This window comes from Rhinichthys klamathensis, unplaced genomic scaffold (assembly GCF_029890125.1).
Source record: "Rhinichthys klamathensis goyatoka isolate OS25496 unplaced genomic scaffold, OSU_Roscu_1.1 h1tg000147l_1, whole genome shotgun sequence".
Lineage (NCBI taxonomy): Eukaryota > Metazoa > Chordata > Actinopteri > Cypriniformes > Leuciscidae > Rhinichthys > Rhinichthys klamathensis.
In genome coordinates, this window is record NW_026606682.1 from 1807638 (window position 1) to 1827032 (window position 19395).

Genomic DNA, 19395 nt, shown 5'->3' on the forward strand with positions numbered 1-19395 from the left:
GCATGAATGATACAGTGCACATTAAAACTGATAGGGATTTAAATGTTTTGAGCCAATCGTTTTGTACCTTTAACAATATTGTCCCCATATTCATATCTTGCTTGATCATGTTTTTGTATCCAGTTAATAGCACAATAATGCAGATTACTATATGGATCAGTCTCTGTAACTTTCCTCCTCTGATTAAATGGCATGACTTTCATTGATCAATTTACACACAAAAAAAATGGAAGCATGAAATTGAGTTTCTACTGTCAGAGTAAATTTTACTTTAATAAATGTTGCGTTCTTTTCTTAAGATGTTAGCAGGGATTCCTCCATACTTTGACCCTTTTCCTGACTGTGCCTGTTGATGATGAGGAACATTTCATGAATATTGTGAAATTAAATGTAACACTATAAGCTATAAAAGATCTGTCACAGTTTTGGCATATATTCCTTATATGATGCACTCCTCATGTCCTGTCCCTGTTTTATCGTTTCTAAGTAGAATTTGAAGGTTTAACATGTTTTAGTTTTGTGTTTGCTGGTGTCTAGTCTGCTTCAGTAAGACTAAAGAGAAGGCGTTTTGTGGGTCTAATGCAATTCATGTCACCACTGTATTTTCTATGTACCTCCATTTTCAAGAATATAGCGTTTTATCAAATGTATATACTGTTTTCTGTGTTTTAGTGGTACCACATGAACTCTCAGGTTTTGAATTGAATTGTTGGGGGTGTTTCTTGTCAGAAGTTAAGGTTTGCATTTTTGTGAACTCGGTTCCTTTTTATAAATGTGGTTGATGTACAATAATGTTTTATGAGAAACATACTTGTGGGTGTTTTTCTTACCGATTGCAGTGTAAATTGTTATAATGTGACGGACGTTCTACTCAAGCTTCTTGCCGTAAATTCACTTTTCCGATTTTTATACGACAACTTGACCAGTTTTGCTTCCACCTGATGTCAACAACACCTTTATGGTTTGCCTTTGAATTCAGTGCTGGAATAAAGAGATAAACCAGGAATGTTAAATGTGGCTATTTAGGACACAATTTTGAAAATCTCAAACCATTCTGAAAAGCTGAAAATCTGGGTTAACCAAGAAGTCACAAGAGCTGTTGTAATCCTGATTAACTTTCCATTCCAGGCATTGTTGTCTAGCCGTAATGTGTAACTTATTGTTTTATTGACGCCTTATTGAACATTATTTGAATTAGTGGCATAATTCAGATGATATATTTCACCCCAAGATCAAAAGAAACATTTTACATTTATATTATAATGTACCACTAAGACTTTTTTGTTGTTGCATATTGTAGTTATTTTTGTCAATTAAGTGCATTTTCCCCATCCTTTTTAGTGCAATGCAAAAACATGTGATCCAAGTATTTCACTGAAATATATAGTGCTAAATTGCACCCGTTAACCTCTGTGCATTAGTATTCACAGAATGTAGATGATTCTTGCGGACTTCACAGTGCATGAGTGCCCAGACCTGAACAGACTCTATTGTTCTTGGAGTCAGCCCTCCTTGATCTCGCATGACTCTGATACTGTACCAGCCGCCTACAGCAGGTTTGACACAATTTCCCCTTCATTTGCATTTAGCATTGTTTCTCATACACATCTCAAAATGAACACTTGCAAGCTTATCTTACCAAAACTCATTCTATTGCATTTGTAAGGATATGTAAAAAAAAAAAAATTCAGATAAAAAAACCGTAAGATGCTTATGGCCACTGACCCAATTAAGAAAGAAAGCCTTTAAAAGCGTCAGATTTCCAGCCACATGCAGTGCTCCACTGATATCACATGTAAGCATTCTCCAGCTTCGTTCCTCATTAAAAGAAGCTCAGCTTGGAAAAGAGCTTGTAATCTCAATGTGACTCTTAAAAAAAATAAGCCTCAATATGTCAAATAAAGTATTTTACATTCTAAAACAAAAAGGTTGTTCAGTGGTTATTTGCAGTGCTTATATATTTTAATATATATATATATATATATATATACATATATATATATATATATTTATATATATATATATATTAGGGCTGTCAAATTATTAATCGTGATTAATCACATCCAAAATAAAAGTTTTTGTTTACATAATATATGTGGGTGCACTGTTTATAATTATTTTATATATATAAATACACACACATGCTTGTATATATTTAAGAAATATTTTCATGTATATACTGTATATAGATTTATATATAATTTATATTATATATAAATATAAATATTTTATATATAAATAATATTTTTTTTCTTAAATATACATGCATGTGTGTGTATTTATATATATACAAAATAATTATACACAGTGCACCCACATATATTATGTAAACACAAACTTTTATTTTGGATGTGATTAATCGTGATTAATCATTTGACAGCCCTAATATATATATATATATATATATATATATATATATTAAATCTATGGTAAGTAGATGTTATTGATGTTTTCTTACAAGTCCTTCAAATCTATATTTTGGTTTTTGGTTTCCCTTTATATTTTTTATAATAAATTACTTTAGGTTCAAAGTGGAACCTTTAAGTGCACATGCGTGACTGATCAGCATAATTCATAAATTAGTTTAATCAATTAGTGCAAGTAAAATTTAATAGTATTGTAATCTGATAACTCTCATCGCACAGCATCACTAGGAGATATTGCACATTTGTCTGTGTGTCGTATCAGCATCCCCGACACCTAGAAGCTTAGAGCTGAGGACAAGACACTCAAAGAAGCCCGGAGATGACTACACCTTTGATTGAAAGTGTGATTATTATACTTTAATAGTGAATTTTTATTTGCCTAGACACTTTAGTTTATTATAAAAAGAAAAGTAACCAATTAAAAGAAATTTAATTGATTACAAAAACTGCCCATCGAGGCTTTGATTTTTATTGTTTAAGACTTGAGCAAAAGCAAACCACAGTCTTCTGTGTCTTCTAAATCTTCTGTGTCTTCAGTCTTCTAAATTGTAAGCATTTGTAATGCTCATAATTTCGGCCAGACTTGAATTACTTTACCTAACCTGAGAACAAATAATAAGGTTAAAGGTTAAAGCCTACACACTGTGAAACTGTGGGTGTGGTCTTAAGTTATGGGAGGGGCTATTCAGCCACAGTCACAGATGTGTGTCTATATAAAGAGCGATGCTTCTGAAGCCGAAAGTCATTAAGGTGCCAACAACAAAGTGACACAATGAAGCTACTTTCAAGAATACTGATAGTGACCTGTTTGTCTGTGGCTTTAACAAGTAAGTAAAGATTATTCCAATATTATTTATATTAATTGTGTGTTTTATTAATTGGACGCAGCACCATGTTCTTTATATCGTACTTGGAATTGTGTTTACCAGCATTTATATTTAGTGGAGAGTTTTTTATAACTGCATTGAAAAGAACACTGGTTATCAGGAAAGTCGAAAGAAAATGGTTAACTTAATAGTTAACTATTTCAATTAATGTTGCTGGAGGGTATTATTTTGTCTGGACAGTTAAAACCTTCCCTACTACAATTCCTAAACCTTACGGGTAAATTTACTGTAATGCTGCAAGACAATGTCCTGATCTTCTTGACCCCCTTATATTCATTAAAAGTATGTTTAAATTTTTGAGTTATGCTATAGCCTATTCGCTTTGATCGGTGAGCAAGCCTGTCCTTTATGCAGTAAAAGCAAAAGTATGGTCACATGTACAGCTGACCATCACATGCACAGGATTTGGGGTCCCACTGCAGAAAGTGTGCTAAATATTTTATCTGGTCACATGCCCTGACTCTCATTCTCTTAACCAATTGTAGACTTTGGTTAAGAGTCAGGCAGTCATTTAGAGTTTAAGGGCTTTCAAAGCCTTTTCTCTCAAATCATTTTCAGTTTCCACCAAATAATCTCATTGCCGTTTGCCAACTTTTCATTTCTGTATAAGGACAAGTTGACAGAACAAGCAACTCGAAACCCAGATTCAATCAATATCAGACATGGAATACAAAACAGTTCCCAGTGTGGAAAGATGGAGACCCACTCAACAAAAACAGCTGGACAGGTAATAAAATTCAGTCAAGAAATATATTTTCTAAATCATTAAATCACACTTAAATCAACATGTTAAAAAAATTTGTTTCATTAGTGTTCTGTAGCTCAAATGGTAGAACAAAGTCATGGGTTAGATTCGCATGAATTGATAAAAACTTATATCTTGAATGCAATGCAAGGTGATTTACACTCTTAAAAATCAAGCGAAGCGTCAGTTCTGGCAGGTCACGTTAGTCAAGCTCGCATCAGCTGACACTCGGCTGATCCACGTCTATGGAATACAACGCCTATCACTGTATTCGCTCCTACAGTATTATCAACAGCTATTGCGTTTCTCAGCAGCCAATTCCCTCCTCCATTCCCACTTCCCAGCTCCTCCTCTCATCAGTCAGATTTGCCATTCTGATTCCCCCTGAATCAGACTAAAATTCTCTAATCATGTTGTACATTAAAATTAATTAATGATATCTGCAATACATGTTGGTTCTGTTTACCCTAAGGAGGGTTATTGCTGCTCTCCTTGCTGTTATGCTAGGCTGCATTGATGCGCAGGGACTTCTTGCCCAGAACAGAACCATACCACCAATCCAAACTGTATGCTAACTGTCAATCGTATTTGACGATAGTGGTCCTGACAGAAATAAAGGTTCTTTATTGGCATCTTTGGTTCCATGAAGAACCTTTAACATCCATGGAACCTTTCCATTCCACAAAAGGTTCTTTATAGTGCAAATCAGTTCTTTAGATTATTAAAAATACTCTTCACACTAAAAGGTTTGAGGAACCTAAAATGGTTCTTCTATGGCATCGCTGTGAAACCCCCCTTTGTCAAATGCATAAATGTACATTTCTACAGGTGGACAATTGAAGTTTGAAGTGGGAAATGATGCACCCACCTTGACCGGTGCCAAAATCACCTTCACCATTGACATTGTGTTCCCTCACAACCAGAAGGTCCTGCCAGATGGACAAGTTGTTTGGGCAAAAAACGGCACTTTCAACGGTATATTTCTATGATCTTTATCTCACCCTATTTACAAAGATGAAAATGTATATTCTGCTGCCAGTACTATGACCAACACAAGTTTAGTTGTATTAATAATAATGCACAAATATGTCAACTTTCTAATTTAGGCACACAGTTCCATGAAGGAGAGCCTGTCTATCCTGAGGAGAACTCTGTAGATGCATGGAACGCTGTGTTCCCTAATGCTCCTCTCCTTTCCAGACAGGGGGACAAGCAACCTCCCTATGTGTTTGTATGGAAAACCTGCGGTAAGGATAGAAGCACTTACTTTACTGTAATGTGCAGTTATCTCACCAACCTGACAATCTGCTATTGTGTTTGACAGGTAAATACTGGCAAGTGCGCGATGGCCCTTCCTCATCGCTGACCATCGGCACTGATGATGTTCCTCTTGGCTCTTATATGATGGATGTTGTCATCTATCACTACAGGCAAAAAGATAAATTCATCCCTATTGGACATGCATCCACACAGTTTAGTATTACAGGTAAGCATAATGTAAACAGAATCTCGATCTTTTGTTTAGTTTGGTTTTCAGATCTAATGAAACTATTTTACCCCTGTGTTTCCAGACCAGATTCCCTTTGCGGTTTCCCTGACTCAGGTAAATGACAAAGACGAAGGCGATCGGAAATTTATCCAGAACAGAGCGGTGGCCTTCAGCATCACCCTTCACGACCCCAGCCAATACCTGAGCAAATCTGATGTGACTTTTAACTGGAATTTCGGGGATGGCAGTGGCACTGTAATCTCCAGGGAGCTCACCGTCACGCACACTTATATGGCATCTGGTGCCTTCAAACCTCAAGTTGTCGTACAAGCAGCTATTCCGGATTCATCTTGTGCAACTCCACCAAACCTTCCGACTGAGGCTCATCCCACTTCCAACACCCTCACCTCTGAGAGCCTCATTGTCCCAACTGAACACATCACTACAGGTGCACAGCATTGTTCTATGTAGTGTGTGTGCACAGGTTTGGCTATACTTGTAAGGGCCAAATATCCTCACTTTTATAGTGAAATATTATGACAAACCACTAGTGAGGATATTTTACTGGTCATCAGTTAAAAAGACTTATAAATTGGTCAACACATGTTTTTATTTAAATCTAGTGTTTTGCGCGTGTTTCTGTGTGGGCAATGTTTTGAGTTAGGCAATAGAAGATATCATTAACCTGACATAAAATCAATGGAAGTCTATGCAATGTATACTAATATAATATAGTGAAATATGTAACTTATATTGTGTGTGCATGTGTGTGTGTGTGTGTGTGTGTGTGTGTGTGTGTGTGTGTGTGTGTGTGTGTGTGTGTGTGTGTGTGTGTGTGTGTGTGTGTGTGTGTGTGTCTGTGTCTGTGTGAAGAGATACTAAAATACTATGTACAGATATATAGATAAATAGTAGCCTATTTCAAACAGTAGTTTAGATAGATAGATAGATAGATAGATAGATAGATAGATAGATAGATAGATAGATAGATAGATAGATAGATAGATAGATAGATAGATAGATAGATAGATAGATAGATAGATAGATAGATAGATAGATAGATAGATAGATAGAATCGTCAAGTCGTCAGCATTCAAGTAGCCTATTTCAAACAGTAGCTTCAGCAGCTCGGACTGTCGTAGTTAGTTCACAACTAACTTGTCTAACCCTAACAATAAATTTAATTTACAATAAATATTACTAAAAGATGGTGACTTACTTTTCGCGGAATCAGTAGAACACTCAATCTCTGGGGATCACATTTCGCCTTTTCTTGGCTCGTTAGAGTCGAGACCAAATTCAGAGTCAGACTCGCTCCGACTTGAATCAGTGAGTTGTCGACTGTCTGCAATCAGATCACGCCAATTCGATAATGAATAGTTCCCTGTGATTTGTGAACAACTAAAACAGGTTCCTCGAAAAGAATCGATTTCAAGAGATTCGTGTGTTCAAATGAATTGAACATCTCGGTTTCAGAGCGATTCGATTTCTTTATTTCGAAATAACGAGGAACGAAACGATTTATAAAATGTAGTAGAGTAACAAGTAAAACATTATTCTGTAAAAGTTAAGATTTAAGAAAAAAATTGTTAGCTACTGACCACCACTGTTTATTCTGTGTGAAATACTAGCTAGAGCATAACAGAGAAAAACATCAGTGCTAATTCTGGTCAGAGTAAAACTCAAAGTATGGTACTTATTTACTTTATGCATTTATGAACAGATCATCCTTCCAGTCAGCCTTCAGCTCCCATTCTGAAATCCACAATGAAAACCATTCCACCTGCACCTACAAATGAAGTTCCAACAAGATCCAGCCTTGGGAAGGTCTTTAACCTCAGATCTGGATCTAAGATGTCCGAAACATTGAACACTGCGACAAAGACAACACGGAAGACAACTAGTGAGTTGCAGTTTTCTTTTTCTTTTTTTTTCATTCAGAGATATTTTGAATTATAGCTAGTTAATTATATTAATATAAATTAGGGCTGTCAAATGATTAATCGTGATTAATCACATCCAAAATAAAAGGTTTTTTTTACATAATATATGTGGGTGCATTGTGTATAATTATTTTATATATATAAATACACACACATGCTTGTATATATTTAAGAAATATTTTCATGTATATACTGTATATAGATTTATATATAATTTATATTATATATAAATATAAATATTTTATATATAAATTATATGTTTTCTTAAATATACATGCATGTGTGTGTATTTATATATATACAAAATAATTATACACAGTGCACCCACATATATTATGTAAAAAAAACTTTTATTTTGGATGTGATTAATCGTGATTAATCATTTGACAGCCCTAATATAAATATTAACTATAAATGATGTGAAAATATATATAAATTTACATGAGTTTGCAAAACAGCAGCTGCTGACATGGAGGCAATTTTGGAGAAAGACACAACTGACTGTGTGATTTACCGTTACGGATCCTTCGCAACAGATATTGAGATTATCGGTGAGTTTCTTTGTTTGACCACTTGTACTTTAATATGATACATTATAGACCTTCATTGAAGAATAATGTATGTTTGTATCCTCAGAGGGCATTGAGAGTGTGCAGATCGTCCAGGTGGCTGTAGCTAATGGTTTTCTGCTAACAGAGATGGAGCAGAATGCTGTTGATTTCACTGTTTCCTGCCAGGGAAGGTGAGGTCTGGCAAAGCATGAAGTTGGAACCACAAAATATAGCGTGATGGAGAATTCATGACCTTACCTGCTCTTTTTAGCCTCCCCACTGAAGTGTGCACTGTAGTGTCGGATGCAGACTGCCATATGCCAGTTACGACCATCTGCAATGCTGTGAGCCCCTCCTCAGACTGCCAACTCATCCTCCGACACTTCTTCAACGACTCTGGGATCTTCTGTATCAATGTGTCTATGACGAATGATGTCAGTCTGGCTGTCACAAATGCCAGGGTTAATATTAACATAGGTGAGTTTATTCACTGTTGAAATGTCATGCATGGTGCGCCAGAATGAGAACAGTTCTTCAAAAGGCTCATAGAGTTATTGTGCTATTGAATCATCTTGCATGTCTCTATCTCGGTGCCAAATTTAGCAGGTTCTAGGTTGACATCTGCAGGTGTCGCTGCCCTGTTCTTGGGCATCCTGACTGTTGCATCAGCATTGGGTGCAGTGGCTTTTGCATATAAGTGAGTCATTTTAACACAGAGTAATATCCACGCACTGATTTATTTAGCTGGCATGAATCATTCATGAATTATTATTAATTATTCAAACTGTTCCTTTAGGTTTCTTAAAGATTAATCAGTAATCAAATTGGTGTGAACATTAACTGGTAAAACTGGTTGGAATACAATAACTGGCCTTATTTTTCCACTTTTCTAGACGTCTTAAAGGGTATCAAAGGCTGACTGAGGTCCCTGCATGCCAATCCAACAACGCTGGCGTGAGCTCTGTACCAGCACTCTTCTGGAGCATGATGAACCAGCAGACGGTGGATCAGAAAAAAGGAGTAGTGTGAATTTTACTTTAAAACCAATGAAAATTGACCTGGAAAAGAAATGTTACGTTAGCACTATTTTGAAGTGTAAAAGCATCAACCTGTTTTTATCATTTCGTTTTTTTAATCTTTAATGTTTAAATTTGGATTTTTATACACATATTTGACCCCAAATCATTTTCTACAAAAACTTGTTTTTAATTACAGCATTTGTCTTAAATTTTGTACTTTAAACTTGAAGAGGAAACAACTGTCATTTGAGCCAACAAAGCATATTTAACAACATGTTGACCTCTGGAACCTTATCCATGCATTTTTTTTTACGCAATTGAATAAAATATCACAAAAGCTGCATTACTTTCTGGCCTCATTATCTTCGACATTGGTGTCTACAATCAATTTAATTAAGGTTTTCACTATAAGACCTTTTGATACCATGACCTGCTTTCCTTCTTTCGTGCAAGCATACCACTGCTGTAACTCATTTGCACCTCCCTAAAAACCTAGAATGGCCTTAATACCGACTGCTGAGTGACTACTAATCTACTTTTCCTTCATCTGAAGTTGTTGGAAGCCAAACAAGGTTAGTAAGCAGATTACTTGTCTTGAATGCCCAGAATGTCTTAAAACCAAAAGCCTATGTTAACCTCCACAAAAAAAGATTTTTAAAGCATTGCACATAGACAGATTTTTGATCACCATCAATTTATTCAGTCAAAATTTGGCAAGCAAATTCCACAAATAAAAGTCATACTGGCCATATAAATAAAACAACTGATCAAGAATGTGTCTCTAACATTTAGGAGTAGACTTTACACTTGATACCTCATGTATATCGTTTGTAAATTTACGGTCTACTGTTTTCAATCTTAGACATTTAGTGACCATTTTAATACTCCTCGCCCTCTTCCTCTCCTTCACCCTCAATGGAGTCGACTCCGACCTCCTCGTAATCTTTCTCCAGGGCAGCCATGTCCTCTCTGGCCTCTGAGAACTCGCCCTCCTCCATACCCTCACCCACATACCAGTGCACAAAGGCACGCTTGGCGTACATCAGATCGAACTTATGATCCAGACGAGCCCAGGCCTCAGCAATAGCCGTTGTGTTGCTCAGCATGCACACGGCCCTCTGCACTTTAGCCAGATCACCTCCTGGAACCACAGTGGGAGGCTGGTAGTTGATGCCAACCTTGAAACCAGTGGGACACCAGTCCACAAACTGGATGGTGCGCTTGGTCTTGATGGTGGCGATTGCAGCATTCACATCTTTGGGCACAACGTCACCACGGTACAGCAGGCAGCAAGCCATGTACTTGCCGTGACGTGGGTCACATTTCACCATCTGATTGGCTGGCTCGAAGCAAGCATTAGTGATCTCAGACACAGAGAGCTGCTCATGGTAAGCCTTCTCTGCGGAGATCACTGGGGCGTAGGTAGCCAGAGGGAAGTGGATACGGGGATAAGGCACCAAGTTGGTCTGAAACTCGGTGAGATCGACATTGAGGGCACCATCAAACCTGAGGGAGGCTGTGATGGAGGACACGATTTGACTGATCAGCCTGTTGAGGTTGGTGTAAGAAGGACGCTCAATGTCGAGGTTCCTACGGCAGATATCGTAAATGGCCTCATTGTCTACCATGAAGGCACAGTCAGAGTGCTCTAGGGTGGTGTGGGTGGTCAGGATGGAGTTGTAAGGCTCTACCACAGCGGTGGAGACCTGAGGAGCAGGGTAGATGGAGAACTCAAGCTTGGACTTCTTGCCATAGTCCACAGACAGACGCTCCATCAACAGAGAGGTGAAGCCAGAACCGGTTCCACCACCAAAGCTGTGGAACACCAGGAAACCCTGGAGGCCTGTGCACTGGTCAGCCTGAGAAGAAAACCTGTTGGTCAGTAACCAAACATAATATATAATTCATTTTATGTTTGTTTATTTACAACTACCTACCAGTTTGCGAATCCTGTCCAGCACCAGGTCAATGATTTCTTTTCCAATAGTGTAGTGACCACGAGCGTAGTTATTGGCTGCATCTTCCTTTCCTGTGATGAGCTGCTCAGGGTGGAACAGCTGACGGTATGTCCCAGAGCGCACCTCATCTGGACAGATAGGTCATGAGTACATGTTTAGTAAACTGAGTACTCTGACACACACAATATCACAGATAAAATGAAGTCTTATCCTCTTACCAATGACAGTTGGCTCAAGGTCTACAAACACAGCCCTGGGGACGTGCTTTCCAGCTCCAGTCTCACTGAAGAAGGTGTTGAAAGAGTCATCGCCTCCACCGATGGTCTTGTCACTGGGCATCTGTCCATCCGGCTGGATGCCATGCTCAAGACAATAGAGTTCCCAGCAGGCATTGCCAATCTGGACTCCAGCTTGACCAACGTGGATGGAGATGCACTCACGCTGTACAAGGGAATGGGGAAATCATTTTTTATAGTTTTTATAGTTAACAACAAAAAGCCCCAAATCTTTTTATAAGGTCGCTGGCTCTCAAGACATGCTCAAAGGCTCACGTTTGCTCATTCTGTTGTCATTTGAATGTGTTCAATGTTTTAGGTAAGACAATTGACATCTGACTGACATTGCATCAGAAACGCACCACCATAAATGCGCTGTAAAAACCCGCTTAAACAATATTTATCTTAAGGACAGATATACAACAAGTGAACTGGCATAGTAAAGACTTAGTAGGTTACCCATAAGGAAGAACAAAGAAAGCAGTCTGTCTTTATTCAAAGGGAATGAGGCAGCAGAATGGGAACAAGGCAGATGCCCCACCCACACAGAAAAGGCTTGCCAGACCGTGTCTGACTAGCCGTTAAAAGAGAACAATAAAAATGTTGACAGAAATCTACCTTTTCCCATTTATCGGTCATCTCAATGGTCTACGAAAAGAGTATGGATTTCAATTTTGGAAGCATTAGTTATAGTAGCTTTTTAGATGCAGAAACTTAATGGCATTTTCTCAAGGGCTGTGTCCTCTATTTGAAGGGAATTCAGAATATTCTTTGGTTAATATGTATGTTTTAATGATCAATTCTTGAATATTTATATTTGGTCAATGCTAATCTTGAATATTTGGTTGAATCGTTGCATTTCCCTAAAGACAAGCATGATAAAAACTAAGGCAGTTACCAGAAATTAAATAAAAAACAATATCAGCAAAATAATAAAATGCATGAACACATTTAATGTAAAATTTCAATGGAGACAGTATAACAATATCAGCTGTGGAATAGAACAGGAATAGAAATCCAGTCATCTGCTGCACAGGCCCAACATGAGCTTCTGCAGACAGCTGCAGTCCCCACCCAGTTTACTCCTCATGCAGATGGGAGGAGGGGTGGATGCAAATTTCAAGAAAATTATATGTTAATATCTGATGGGGGGAAAAATCAATCTATTTGTGCATTTTTGTTAAGACATCATTTAAGTCACATTTATGAATTAAAATAGCCTACATGGTGATTTAAATTATACAGCAATTGCAAAAGAATAAATATTAGATTATTATATCGTATATAATACATAATGATTGAGACAGAGATAACGCACACTGTTTTGACAATCATATTCAATGCATAGGCTACGTCAAAACAAAATCAATTCATCATGTCAGATGGTTTTGGAGATGCACCCTCAAAACAGGTGTACTACTAGCCTAAATATGATTTATAACCAAAAAGGGTTCATGCATCATGCAAATTTGATAATGTTATTTATAAAGGCATTTGACCATCAACGCGTAATTTATTCTGAAGGCACCGTTGAATGAATGGATTGATGAATGGGTGAATTTTAATCGGGATGGCGTTTGCAAAGGCATTTATAAACTAAATGTCTGTACGATTAATAACATTTTTAACTGTAGCATTCTTTACATTACAGCACTTAAGATTATTTGTAAAAATAAATCTTTGCGGGCGTCACGTCGACGCAATGTCGCGAGCTTTTCCTCCATTTTAAGGAAAGGGCGCGCGCTGAATGACAAAGAAAAGCCGCTCGAGCCGCTTTGAAGAATACCAGACGAGCATTAAATGACAAGTACATTTGGGACGAAAACCTTTGCCGCGAGTCGCGACAATGTTTGAAAGGGAAAGACAAATAATTATAGCCTACTCACCATTGTTCTGGAGGGGATGGAGCGCTGAGGAGAATATCAGAAGGCAGGCAATTTCTTTTTTTGGTGGAGTATACTGTGAGTATACTGTCCAAGATTGAGTCAGTCAGTTGAGGATGAGGGGGAGGAGTTGAATGAGCATCACGACGGAACGAGGAAGAGAGATTAAAATGTAGCAAGTGTTTTGTCCAATATAAACCAGTGCAATGCACATCAGATATTGCTTTACCGACTAGTGCATTTCTAGTTTTGATATTCATACAGGAATATGAACCTGTTAACATCATTTAGCCTTGTAGGCCTACACGTTTCCTTTCACACAAGCAAGCAAAACACAAGATTATTGTGACATGTTAAGGAAACATTACGTTTTATCATCAAAACAAAACAGAATGATAATCGTTTTAATAATCAGTGAATTTGATAGAAGAAGAAGACAATAAGATTCAGGTTTCAAAACGTCCTTAGATCTGCTGAATGAAAAATATCAGGACACATACATTTATTATCTATTCAATGTGTTATTAAACCTGTGATAAATGAAGATATGAAACCATCAGGTTTTTTGTAGCCATTCTAGATATCCTATTGTAAATTAGGCTACTGTAAAATCTAATGTAGGCCTAGACAGAAATGCCATTTACTATTTACTATATTGCATATCATAGCTTGTGATTTACGCCTGCTACAGACTGTGTATAGGCCTATATATAGCCTATATATTTCATATATATGTATTGCTATAGCCTTTATCATATTTTATCTTTAATTTAATATCACAGTGAATATTTAGAGCTGCTCCAGCAGGGCTCAACCAGTCAAGAGCAGTAGGTGACTTTCTCTGTCTTTTGTAGATTAACATTGAGAAGACAGACGGTTTATTAGGCTGCTGTCACTTTAAGAGCTGCACGTGTTCAACATACTGTTACACACGCATTATCTTTTCAACTGTTTACGTTCACTTAAGACATAACATAACCGATATGTTTCACATGGATACTTGCCTATACAGACATTTTAACATAATTTTGTGTGAATTTGTCCGTTCAAGCGCTGAGAGGCAGCTTTCTGGGATCCGGATCCGTCTTGAAAACGTCATGTGATTACTGTACCACCTTCCTGTAATAATGTAGGGGACCACTGGTTATACATAAGTCATGTAATAGTTCATGTTTTTACTTGCACATCTAATTTAGTTTTAGTTCAAATGACGCATTCAATCAGCATTCAAAAGCATGCAACAGAAGTGCTCTCTCTCTCTCTCTCTCTCTCTCTCTCTCTCTTTACCATCAGTTAACGTTAGTAATATGTGAATAAAATACAGTAAATTCAATCTGTTCATCATAAAGTGATTGTCTTTTCAGAAAATTTGGACTAAACCTCTCAATTCATATGGATTAGTTTTACAATCTCTTTATGAACTTTTTGAAGAGTCAAAGTGGTAGTTGCGTAGCTGTCAATGAAGGGACAGAAATTAAATTAAATTAAAAATAACTTCATTTGTGTTCCGAAGATGAACGAAAGGCTTATGGGTTTGGAACAACACAAGGGTGAGTAAATGATGACATAATTTTCATTTTTGGGTAAACTAACCCTTTAATGCATCTACCGTATAGTCTGACATTACATTAATGAGAATTGAGATCCAACAGTGTGAGATGGCTTACAGCAGGGATCCTGTTCATACAGTCTGACAAGCAAAAGTGTGCACCCAGCTTTAGGCTACTGTTTGAGAAAATATTGCATCATGTTGATACCAATTAAATATTATTTCTGACTAATACTGAATAAAATAATTTAAGTGACCAGCATAAAACAGCAAAGACCATACAGCAAACCATATTGAATTTGTTATTGTCAGCAGGGACATATTAAACTAATTGTTATATTGCCTGACTTTTTTTATTTTGTAAAGTGTTGAGTTTTTGAACACTTTAAAGTATAAAATCTCTGAATGTAGAAACAGTCAGACAGATGCTATCAGACTCGGCCTAGTGTTGCATGGTACCATGAACCCTCTCACTGTCCTGTTTGCAGTCTCTCCTCCCTCTGTGTCCTAGATTTTGTTGAAATGATGTCATCGTATTTGTCACGTGGGCTGTCAATGTCAGTGAGCTGTTCACATCTGCTGGGTTTCTGAAAAACTGGAAGCCTTTTTGTGCCTGTTTAAACACCCATGACTGGACATTCCTAATTGCAGGGTCTGAGCACAACCATCGGTTTGAACCTGATACTATGTCCCCAACTGAGTCTTACTTCCTTTATTTTATGTTTAAATACATATTACAGAATACAGTAATAACTATATCAGTTAATATAATCAAAAATAAAAATAATATAATCTCAAAATAATCTAAGTATTCCATCAGAAAGTGAAGTCCTATTGGCTGGAAAACTGCAGGGAATTCTCCCAGCTGCCTGCTACTATGAGAATAGGATGGGAGGGACGGGTCTGTGTGCAGTTGCCAGTGGTGAGCAAACTTTAAACATAAACCACAAACCCTATTTGGCATTATGCCATTGGCTATGTGTACTTAATGTCAGTCTGTAACTCATAATAAATGAGTCATGGGCTTTTTTACATCAGCTAAATGCTTGCAGTTCTCTACACATGAATACAGTATTGCTCCTTTAAAAGACTGTTTTTGTTGTTAGTAAGAAGCCTCCATACTTTGTAAAGTCATCATAAAATCAAAACTGACCATTCTTGGATTTTTTTTTATGTAATATTGGAGTATTTATAACTATTTATTTATCCATGCATGGATAGGCATAATTTGTGCCCTCATAATCTTTAACTAAAATAACTAGCCTTAGCATGAACATGTTCTCTTCTCTAATGACGTGTTTACTGGTGTGAGGGTGGAACAACCTGTCCGTCACATGAGATCACAGCAATACCAAACCTCAACCATCCAATCAATTTCCCATGGACAGAATCAAGTCCCACCCTACATTTTTTCTTGTTCGAGAAGCCATTTTACTCTAATATATGTCAATAGGGAAGAAAAGACCAGTCCCGGCGCCAGGACAAACGACTTGGGCAGGCTTTTACAATTCTCAGGGGGGGGCTTGTGTTAAAATCGGGAAGGGGGTGTAATTTAGCCTACTTGTTTATTTATCCATTTATTTAATAATTTACTTGATTTTATTATCACGGAATATGACGTGCGCGAAATGTGAACCATCATTTTGCGAGCAATTGTTGATTAAAAGAAAAAGAGTTGAGATCATCATAGGGATAGCCTGGAAAAGACTTTCATTTTTTTCCTATAGATGTTAGGTTATTAATTCCAATAAATAACTTTAGAAACCATAAGAGGAGCATATACTGTATGTTCACTGATAGCCTGTTCTATTCTGTGTTCACACATAAATCAAGTGACATAAATCAAGTATCAATAATCTGGCTAATATTTATTTAAACTCTATTGTTCAACTTCTGATATCAAAACGCCTCCGGTGTAGATAGCAGTTAACATCTGGAAGTACAAGGTGAAAGAGAAGCTCTTAATCGAAATGAAAAGATAATCGTATGTATCATGTCCGTCAGTATTTGCATAACAATTTGCATATCAGTATTTTATCTTCCTGTTATACCCCCTTGGTCATGCAGGATAGCAGTAGCCCTTTTTTACGCCTGCGTCATTGACAATATTGATTTTTGGTCCTTGCCTTAATGGGTTGTGCACTGCAGTGAGCAGGATCAGAGATTATGCTGAAAAAGCAACAGAGATGCAATCTGTCTCAGAGCAGTTGATCTATATGGCATTAAATCTTGCCTAGAAAAATTGCTAAATGAAAGGACTATATATATATATATATATATATATATATATATATATATATATATATATATATACTGTACATACAATAATGCAAATGGTTACAAGCATAATCACATTAATAATGAGTAATTTAAAAGAATACCAATAGGTGTATAAAATACTGAAAATATTTAAGAATTACAGAGAATTGCTAGCCTGAAAAGCATTATTATTCTAAACATGTACGAGGAGGGGTAATTGTTTTCACTGCTCAAATGTTGTTAGCAACCAAATAGCAACCAGCCTATAAACAGTGAACACTCATGCATAAAAAAAAGAAAGAGAAGAGGCAGAAAAAGGACATGTAAGAATAGGCTAGGTTTTAACTAAATGGCTAAAGTAAGAATGTTGCATTTATCAATGACAATTCAATAATTCTAAGAGGTTATATATGCATTGCAGAAGTATGGCAGCAGAAAAAATGCATGCAAGTAACCATGGCGGAAGACAAACATCTCCTGAGACAATCACCATCTTTCAAAGGCCAACGACCATGTCTGGCTCATAAAATATATTGATTCTGGAAAACATAATCTTTTGGGGCTCACATGAAATATACTAGAGGAAATGTACCTTTATCCTCTTAATATTGCATTTCATTGTGTTTATACTAACATTACTCTCAATTTCAGTGTCTCCAGACTGCCTGTCGAGAAGAGAATAGCTGAAAATATTTACTTTGGGCCACTTGTATTTAAGATAAGATACATTTCATCATTTTCATAAATAATTTATTGATTCTCCCTAATTATATAACCTCCACTTATCAGAAGGTCTTCTAGTTTTGTGGAATTTCACAAACAGACCAGCCACTAGTCAGGTGGCTATAATTAAGAGGCAACACCGCATTTATCATTTCTCTTTTTCTCAGGGATTTCTCAACATTACATCGAATCAACTCCTGACGAACACATTAACTATTATTTGAATTATCACTCCGTGAGTCATATAAAAAGGCCATTTGCCATTGCATGTTTAAAACAATAATATCTTAGTAAAAACCTAAAGTAATATTGCCAAACTATATATCATTTGAAAGCTTAAAATCTCTAGTTTTCATATTTGGTGGCTGTTATCTAAAATAAATTACAGAGGAGCAGTAATTTATCAATTTGCAACAAGAATATTTCATATTCATTAGGAGTATTTAGGCCTTTATTTTGAAATAACAATAAACACGAAAAATCATGAAAGATTGGTAGAAACCTCAGTTTGTTTTCATGCCATGAGTTCAAAAGATAACACCAATTCCATTTTATGAGAAAAAAAGGTCTGAAAATGTTTTAAATATAAAGAAAAATGTATGGATTCTCGATTTCTGATTGGCTGCGAGCTATAACGCTATAACGTAGTCTTTTTATGCATTTATTAGAGGTTGAATTCAAATCAAATACTGCCAAACCACCCATACTACTTCTGAATAGGATGTCTACTTCATAAATTGTATGAAAATTATGGAAATACATGGTTCAGATCATAGGCGGAGTTTGACATTCGAGCCAGGGGGGGCAAAAAAAAAAAAAAAAAAATCATTGTAGCATTCATTCATTCATGTAGTAATCATTAGGCGCGTTTCCATTACAGATTTGCGCAAAACTTTTGCGACTTTTTCTAAATGTCGATAAAAAACTATTGCGAAATGACGGCGTTTCCATTCACCGATGTTATGCGACTAAAATTTATTTTTTTCCTCTCGTGATAAGTCATTCCAAAAATCATGGTAAACGGATGTTGGTAGGTTTAAAGCCTAGGCTATATCACAGCCACCGCACTAGAAATTATTATTATTAATGGAAGGAGACGTGGTGTTATCCAAGCATTAATGGTAGACCCTTATACTGCGAACGGCACATAGCCTATAGCCTAAGAGTTCCTGGCTGTTTCTCCCTCATTTCTGCTCCGAGGTCTTGATTGTGGCATTTCTTTGAGGTTTAGAATCCAGTATTCCTGTAATTATTGTTTCTTTTATGAATTTAATAAAGAACTCTGTCTCGTATTATGTCCAAACGGTCAGTGTACTTTTGTGTCCATTCGTTTTTCCTTATTTAACCCGTAATTGCAAAACGAAAAATAAACGGTTGTATTTTTAAAACGCAAAGTCGAACACCAAAATTTTAATTTGAACTGCTACACAGCAAATGCTGCGCAAAATAAATAATATGGACGAATTTTCAGATTTTTGTTTATGACTTATTGCCCCTTTATTAAACATTTAAAATATTGACAAATTAATATGAAAAAAATGTAGATTTAACTGGTTTTCTAAGGCCAAATTAGAACCTGGAAATTATATTTTTCCCGTAGTGCTGAATGAGAAGATAACCACAGGCTACAGAAAGGGGATTTAGTTGAGTTATAGGCTATAATAATTAATAAATGTGTCTGAAAAAAT

General features: G+C 36.5%; 2 protein-coding genes across 3 annotated transcripts; one reads left to right on the forward strand and one right to left on the reverse strand.

The window, feature by feature from the left end:
* Window positions 1-3148: 3148 nt before the first annotated feature.
* pmelb (premelanosome protein b) lies at window positions 3149-9319 on the forward strand. Of its 2 annotated transcripts, none has more exons than XM_056257948.1 (12): window positions 3149-3253; window positions 3924-4040; window positions 4887-5033; window positions 5165-5305; window positions 5383-5544; window positions 5630-5995; window positions 7271-7450; window positions 7952-8041; window positions 8127-8232; window positions 8313-8518; window positions 8645-8738; window positions 8935-9319. In XM_056257948.1, exons 1-12 carry the CDS (start codon window positions 3199-3201, stop codon window positions 9068-9070), a joined length of 1800 nt encoding a protein of 599 aa, XP_056113923.1. In that variant the 5' UTR covers window positions 3149-3198; the 3' UTR covers window positions 9071-9319. The 2 variants fall into 2 exon arrangements, with proteins under 2 accessions (XP_056113923.1, XP_056113924.1); XM_056257949.1 differs by having other exon boundaries at window positions 8648-8738.
* A 416-nt stretch (window positions 9320-9735) lies between these two features.
* LOC130090539 (tubulin alpha chain-like) lies at window positions 9736-13315 on the reverse strand. Its single transcript, XM_056257960.1, has 4 exons — window positions 13180-13315; window positions 11237-11459; window positions 10998-11146; window positions 9736-10919 (listed from the first exon to the last, which is right to left on the reverse strand). Exons 1-4 carry the CDS (start codon window positions 13180-13182, stop codon window positions 9939-9941), a joined length of 1356 nt encoding a protein of 451 aa, XP_056113935.1. The 5' UTR covers window positions 13183-13315; the 3' UTR covers window positions 9736-9938.
* Window positions 13316-19395: the final 6080 nt, after the last annotated feature.

What these genes read in the sequence shown, in the direction of transcription:
- pmelb (XM_056257948.1), top strand. Translation starts at nt 3,199, where the DNA reads ATGAAGCTACTTTCAAGAATACTGATAGTGACCTGTTTGTCTGTGGCT. An exon ending in CACACAGTTTAGTATTACAG is followed by an intron (nt 5,545 to 5,629) that starts GTAAGCATAATG and finishes CTGTGTTTCCAG; the next exon opens with ACCAGATTCCCTTTGCGGTT. An exon ending in ACTGTTTCCTGCCAGGGAAG is followed by an intron (nt 8,233 to 8,312) that starts GTGAGGTCTGGC and finishes TGCTCTTTTTAG; the next exon opens with CCTCCCCACTGAAGTGTGCA.
- LOC130090539 (XM_056257960.1), bottom strand. An exon ending in CCTTGAGCCAACTGTCATTG is followed by an intron (nt 11,147 to 11,236) that starts GTAAGAGGATAA and finishes CTATCTGTCCAG; the next exon opens with ATGAGGTGCGCTCTGGGACA. An exon ending in TGGACAGGATTCGCAAACTG is followed by an intron (nt 10,920 to 10,997) that starts GTAGGTAGTTGT and finishes TTTTCTTCTCAG; the next exon opens with GCTGACCAGTGCACAGGCCT.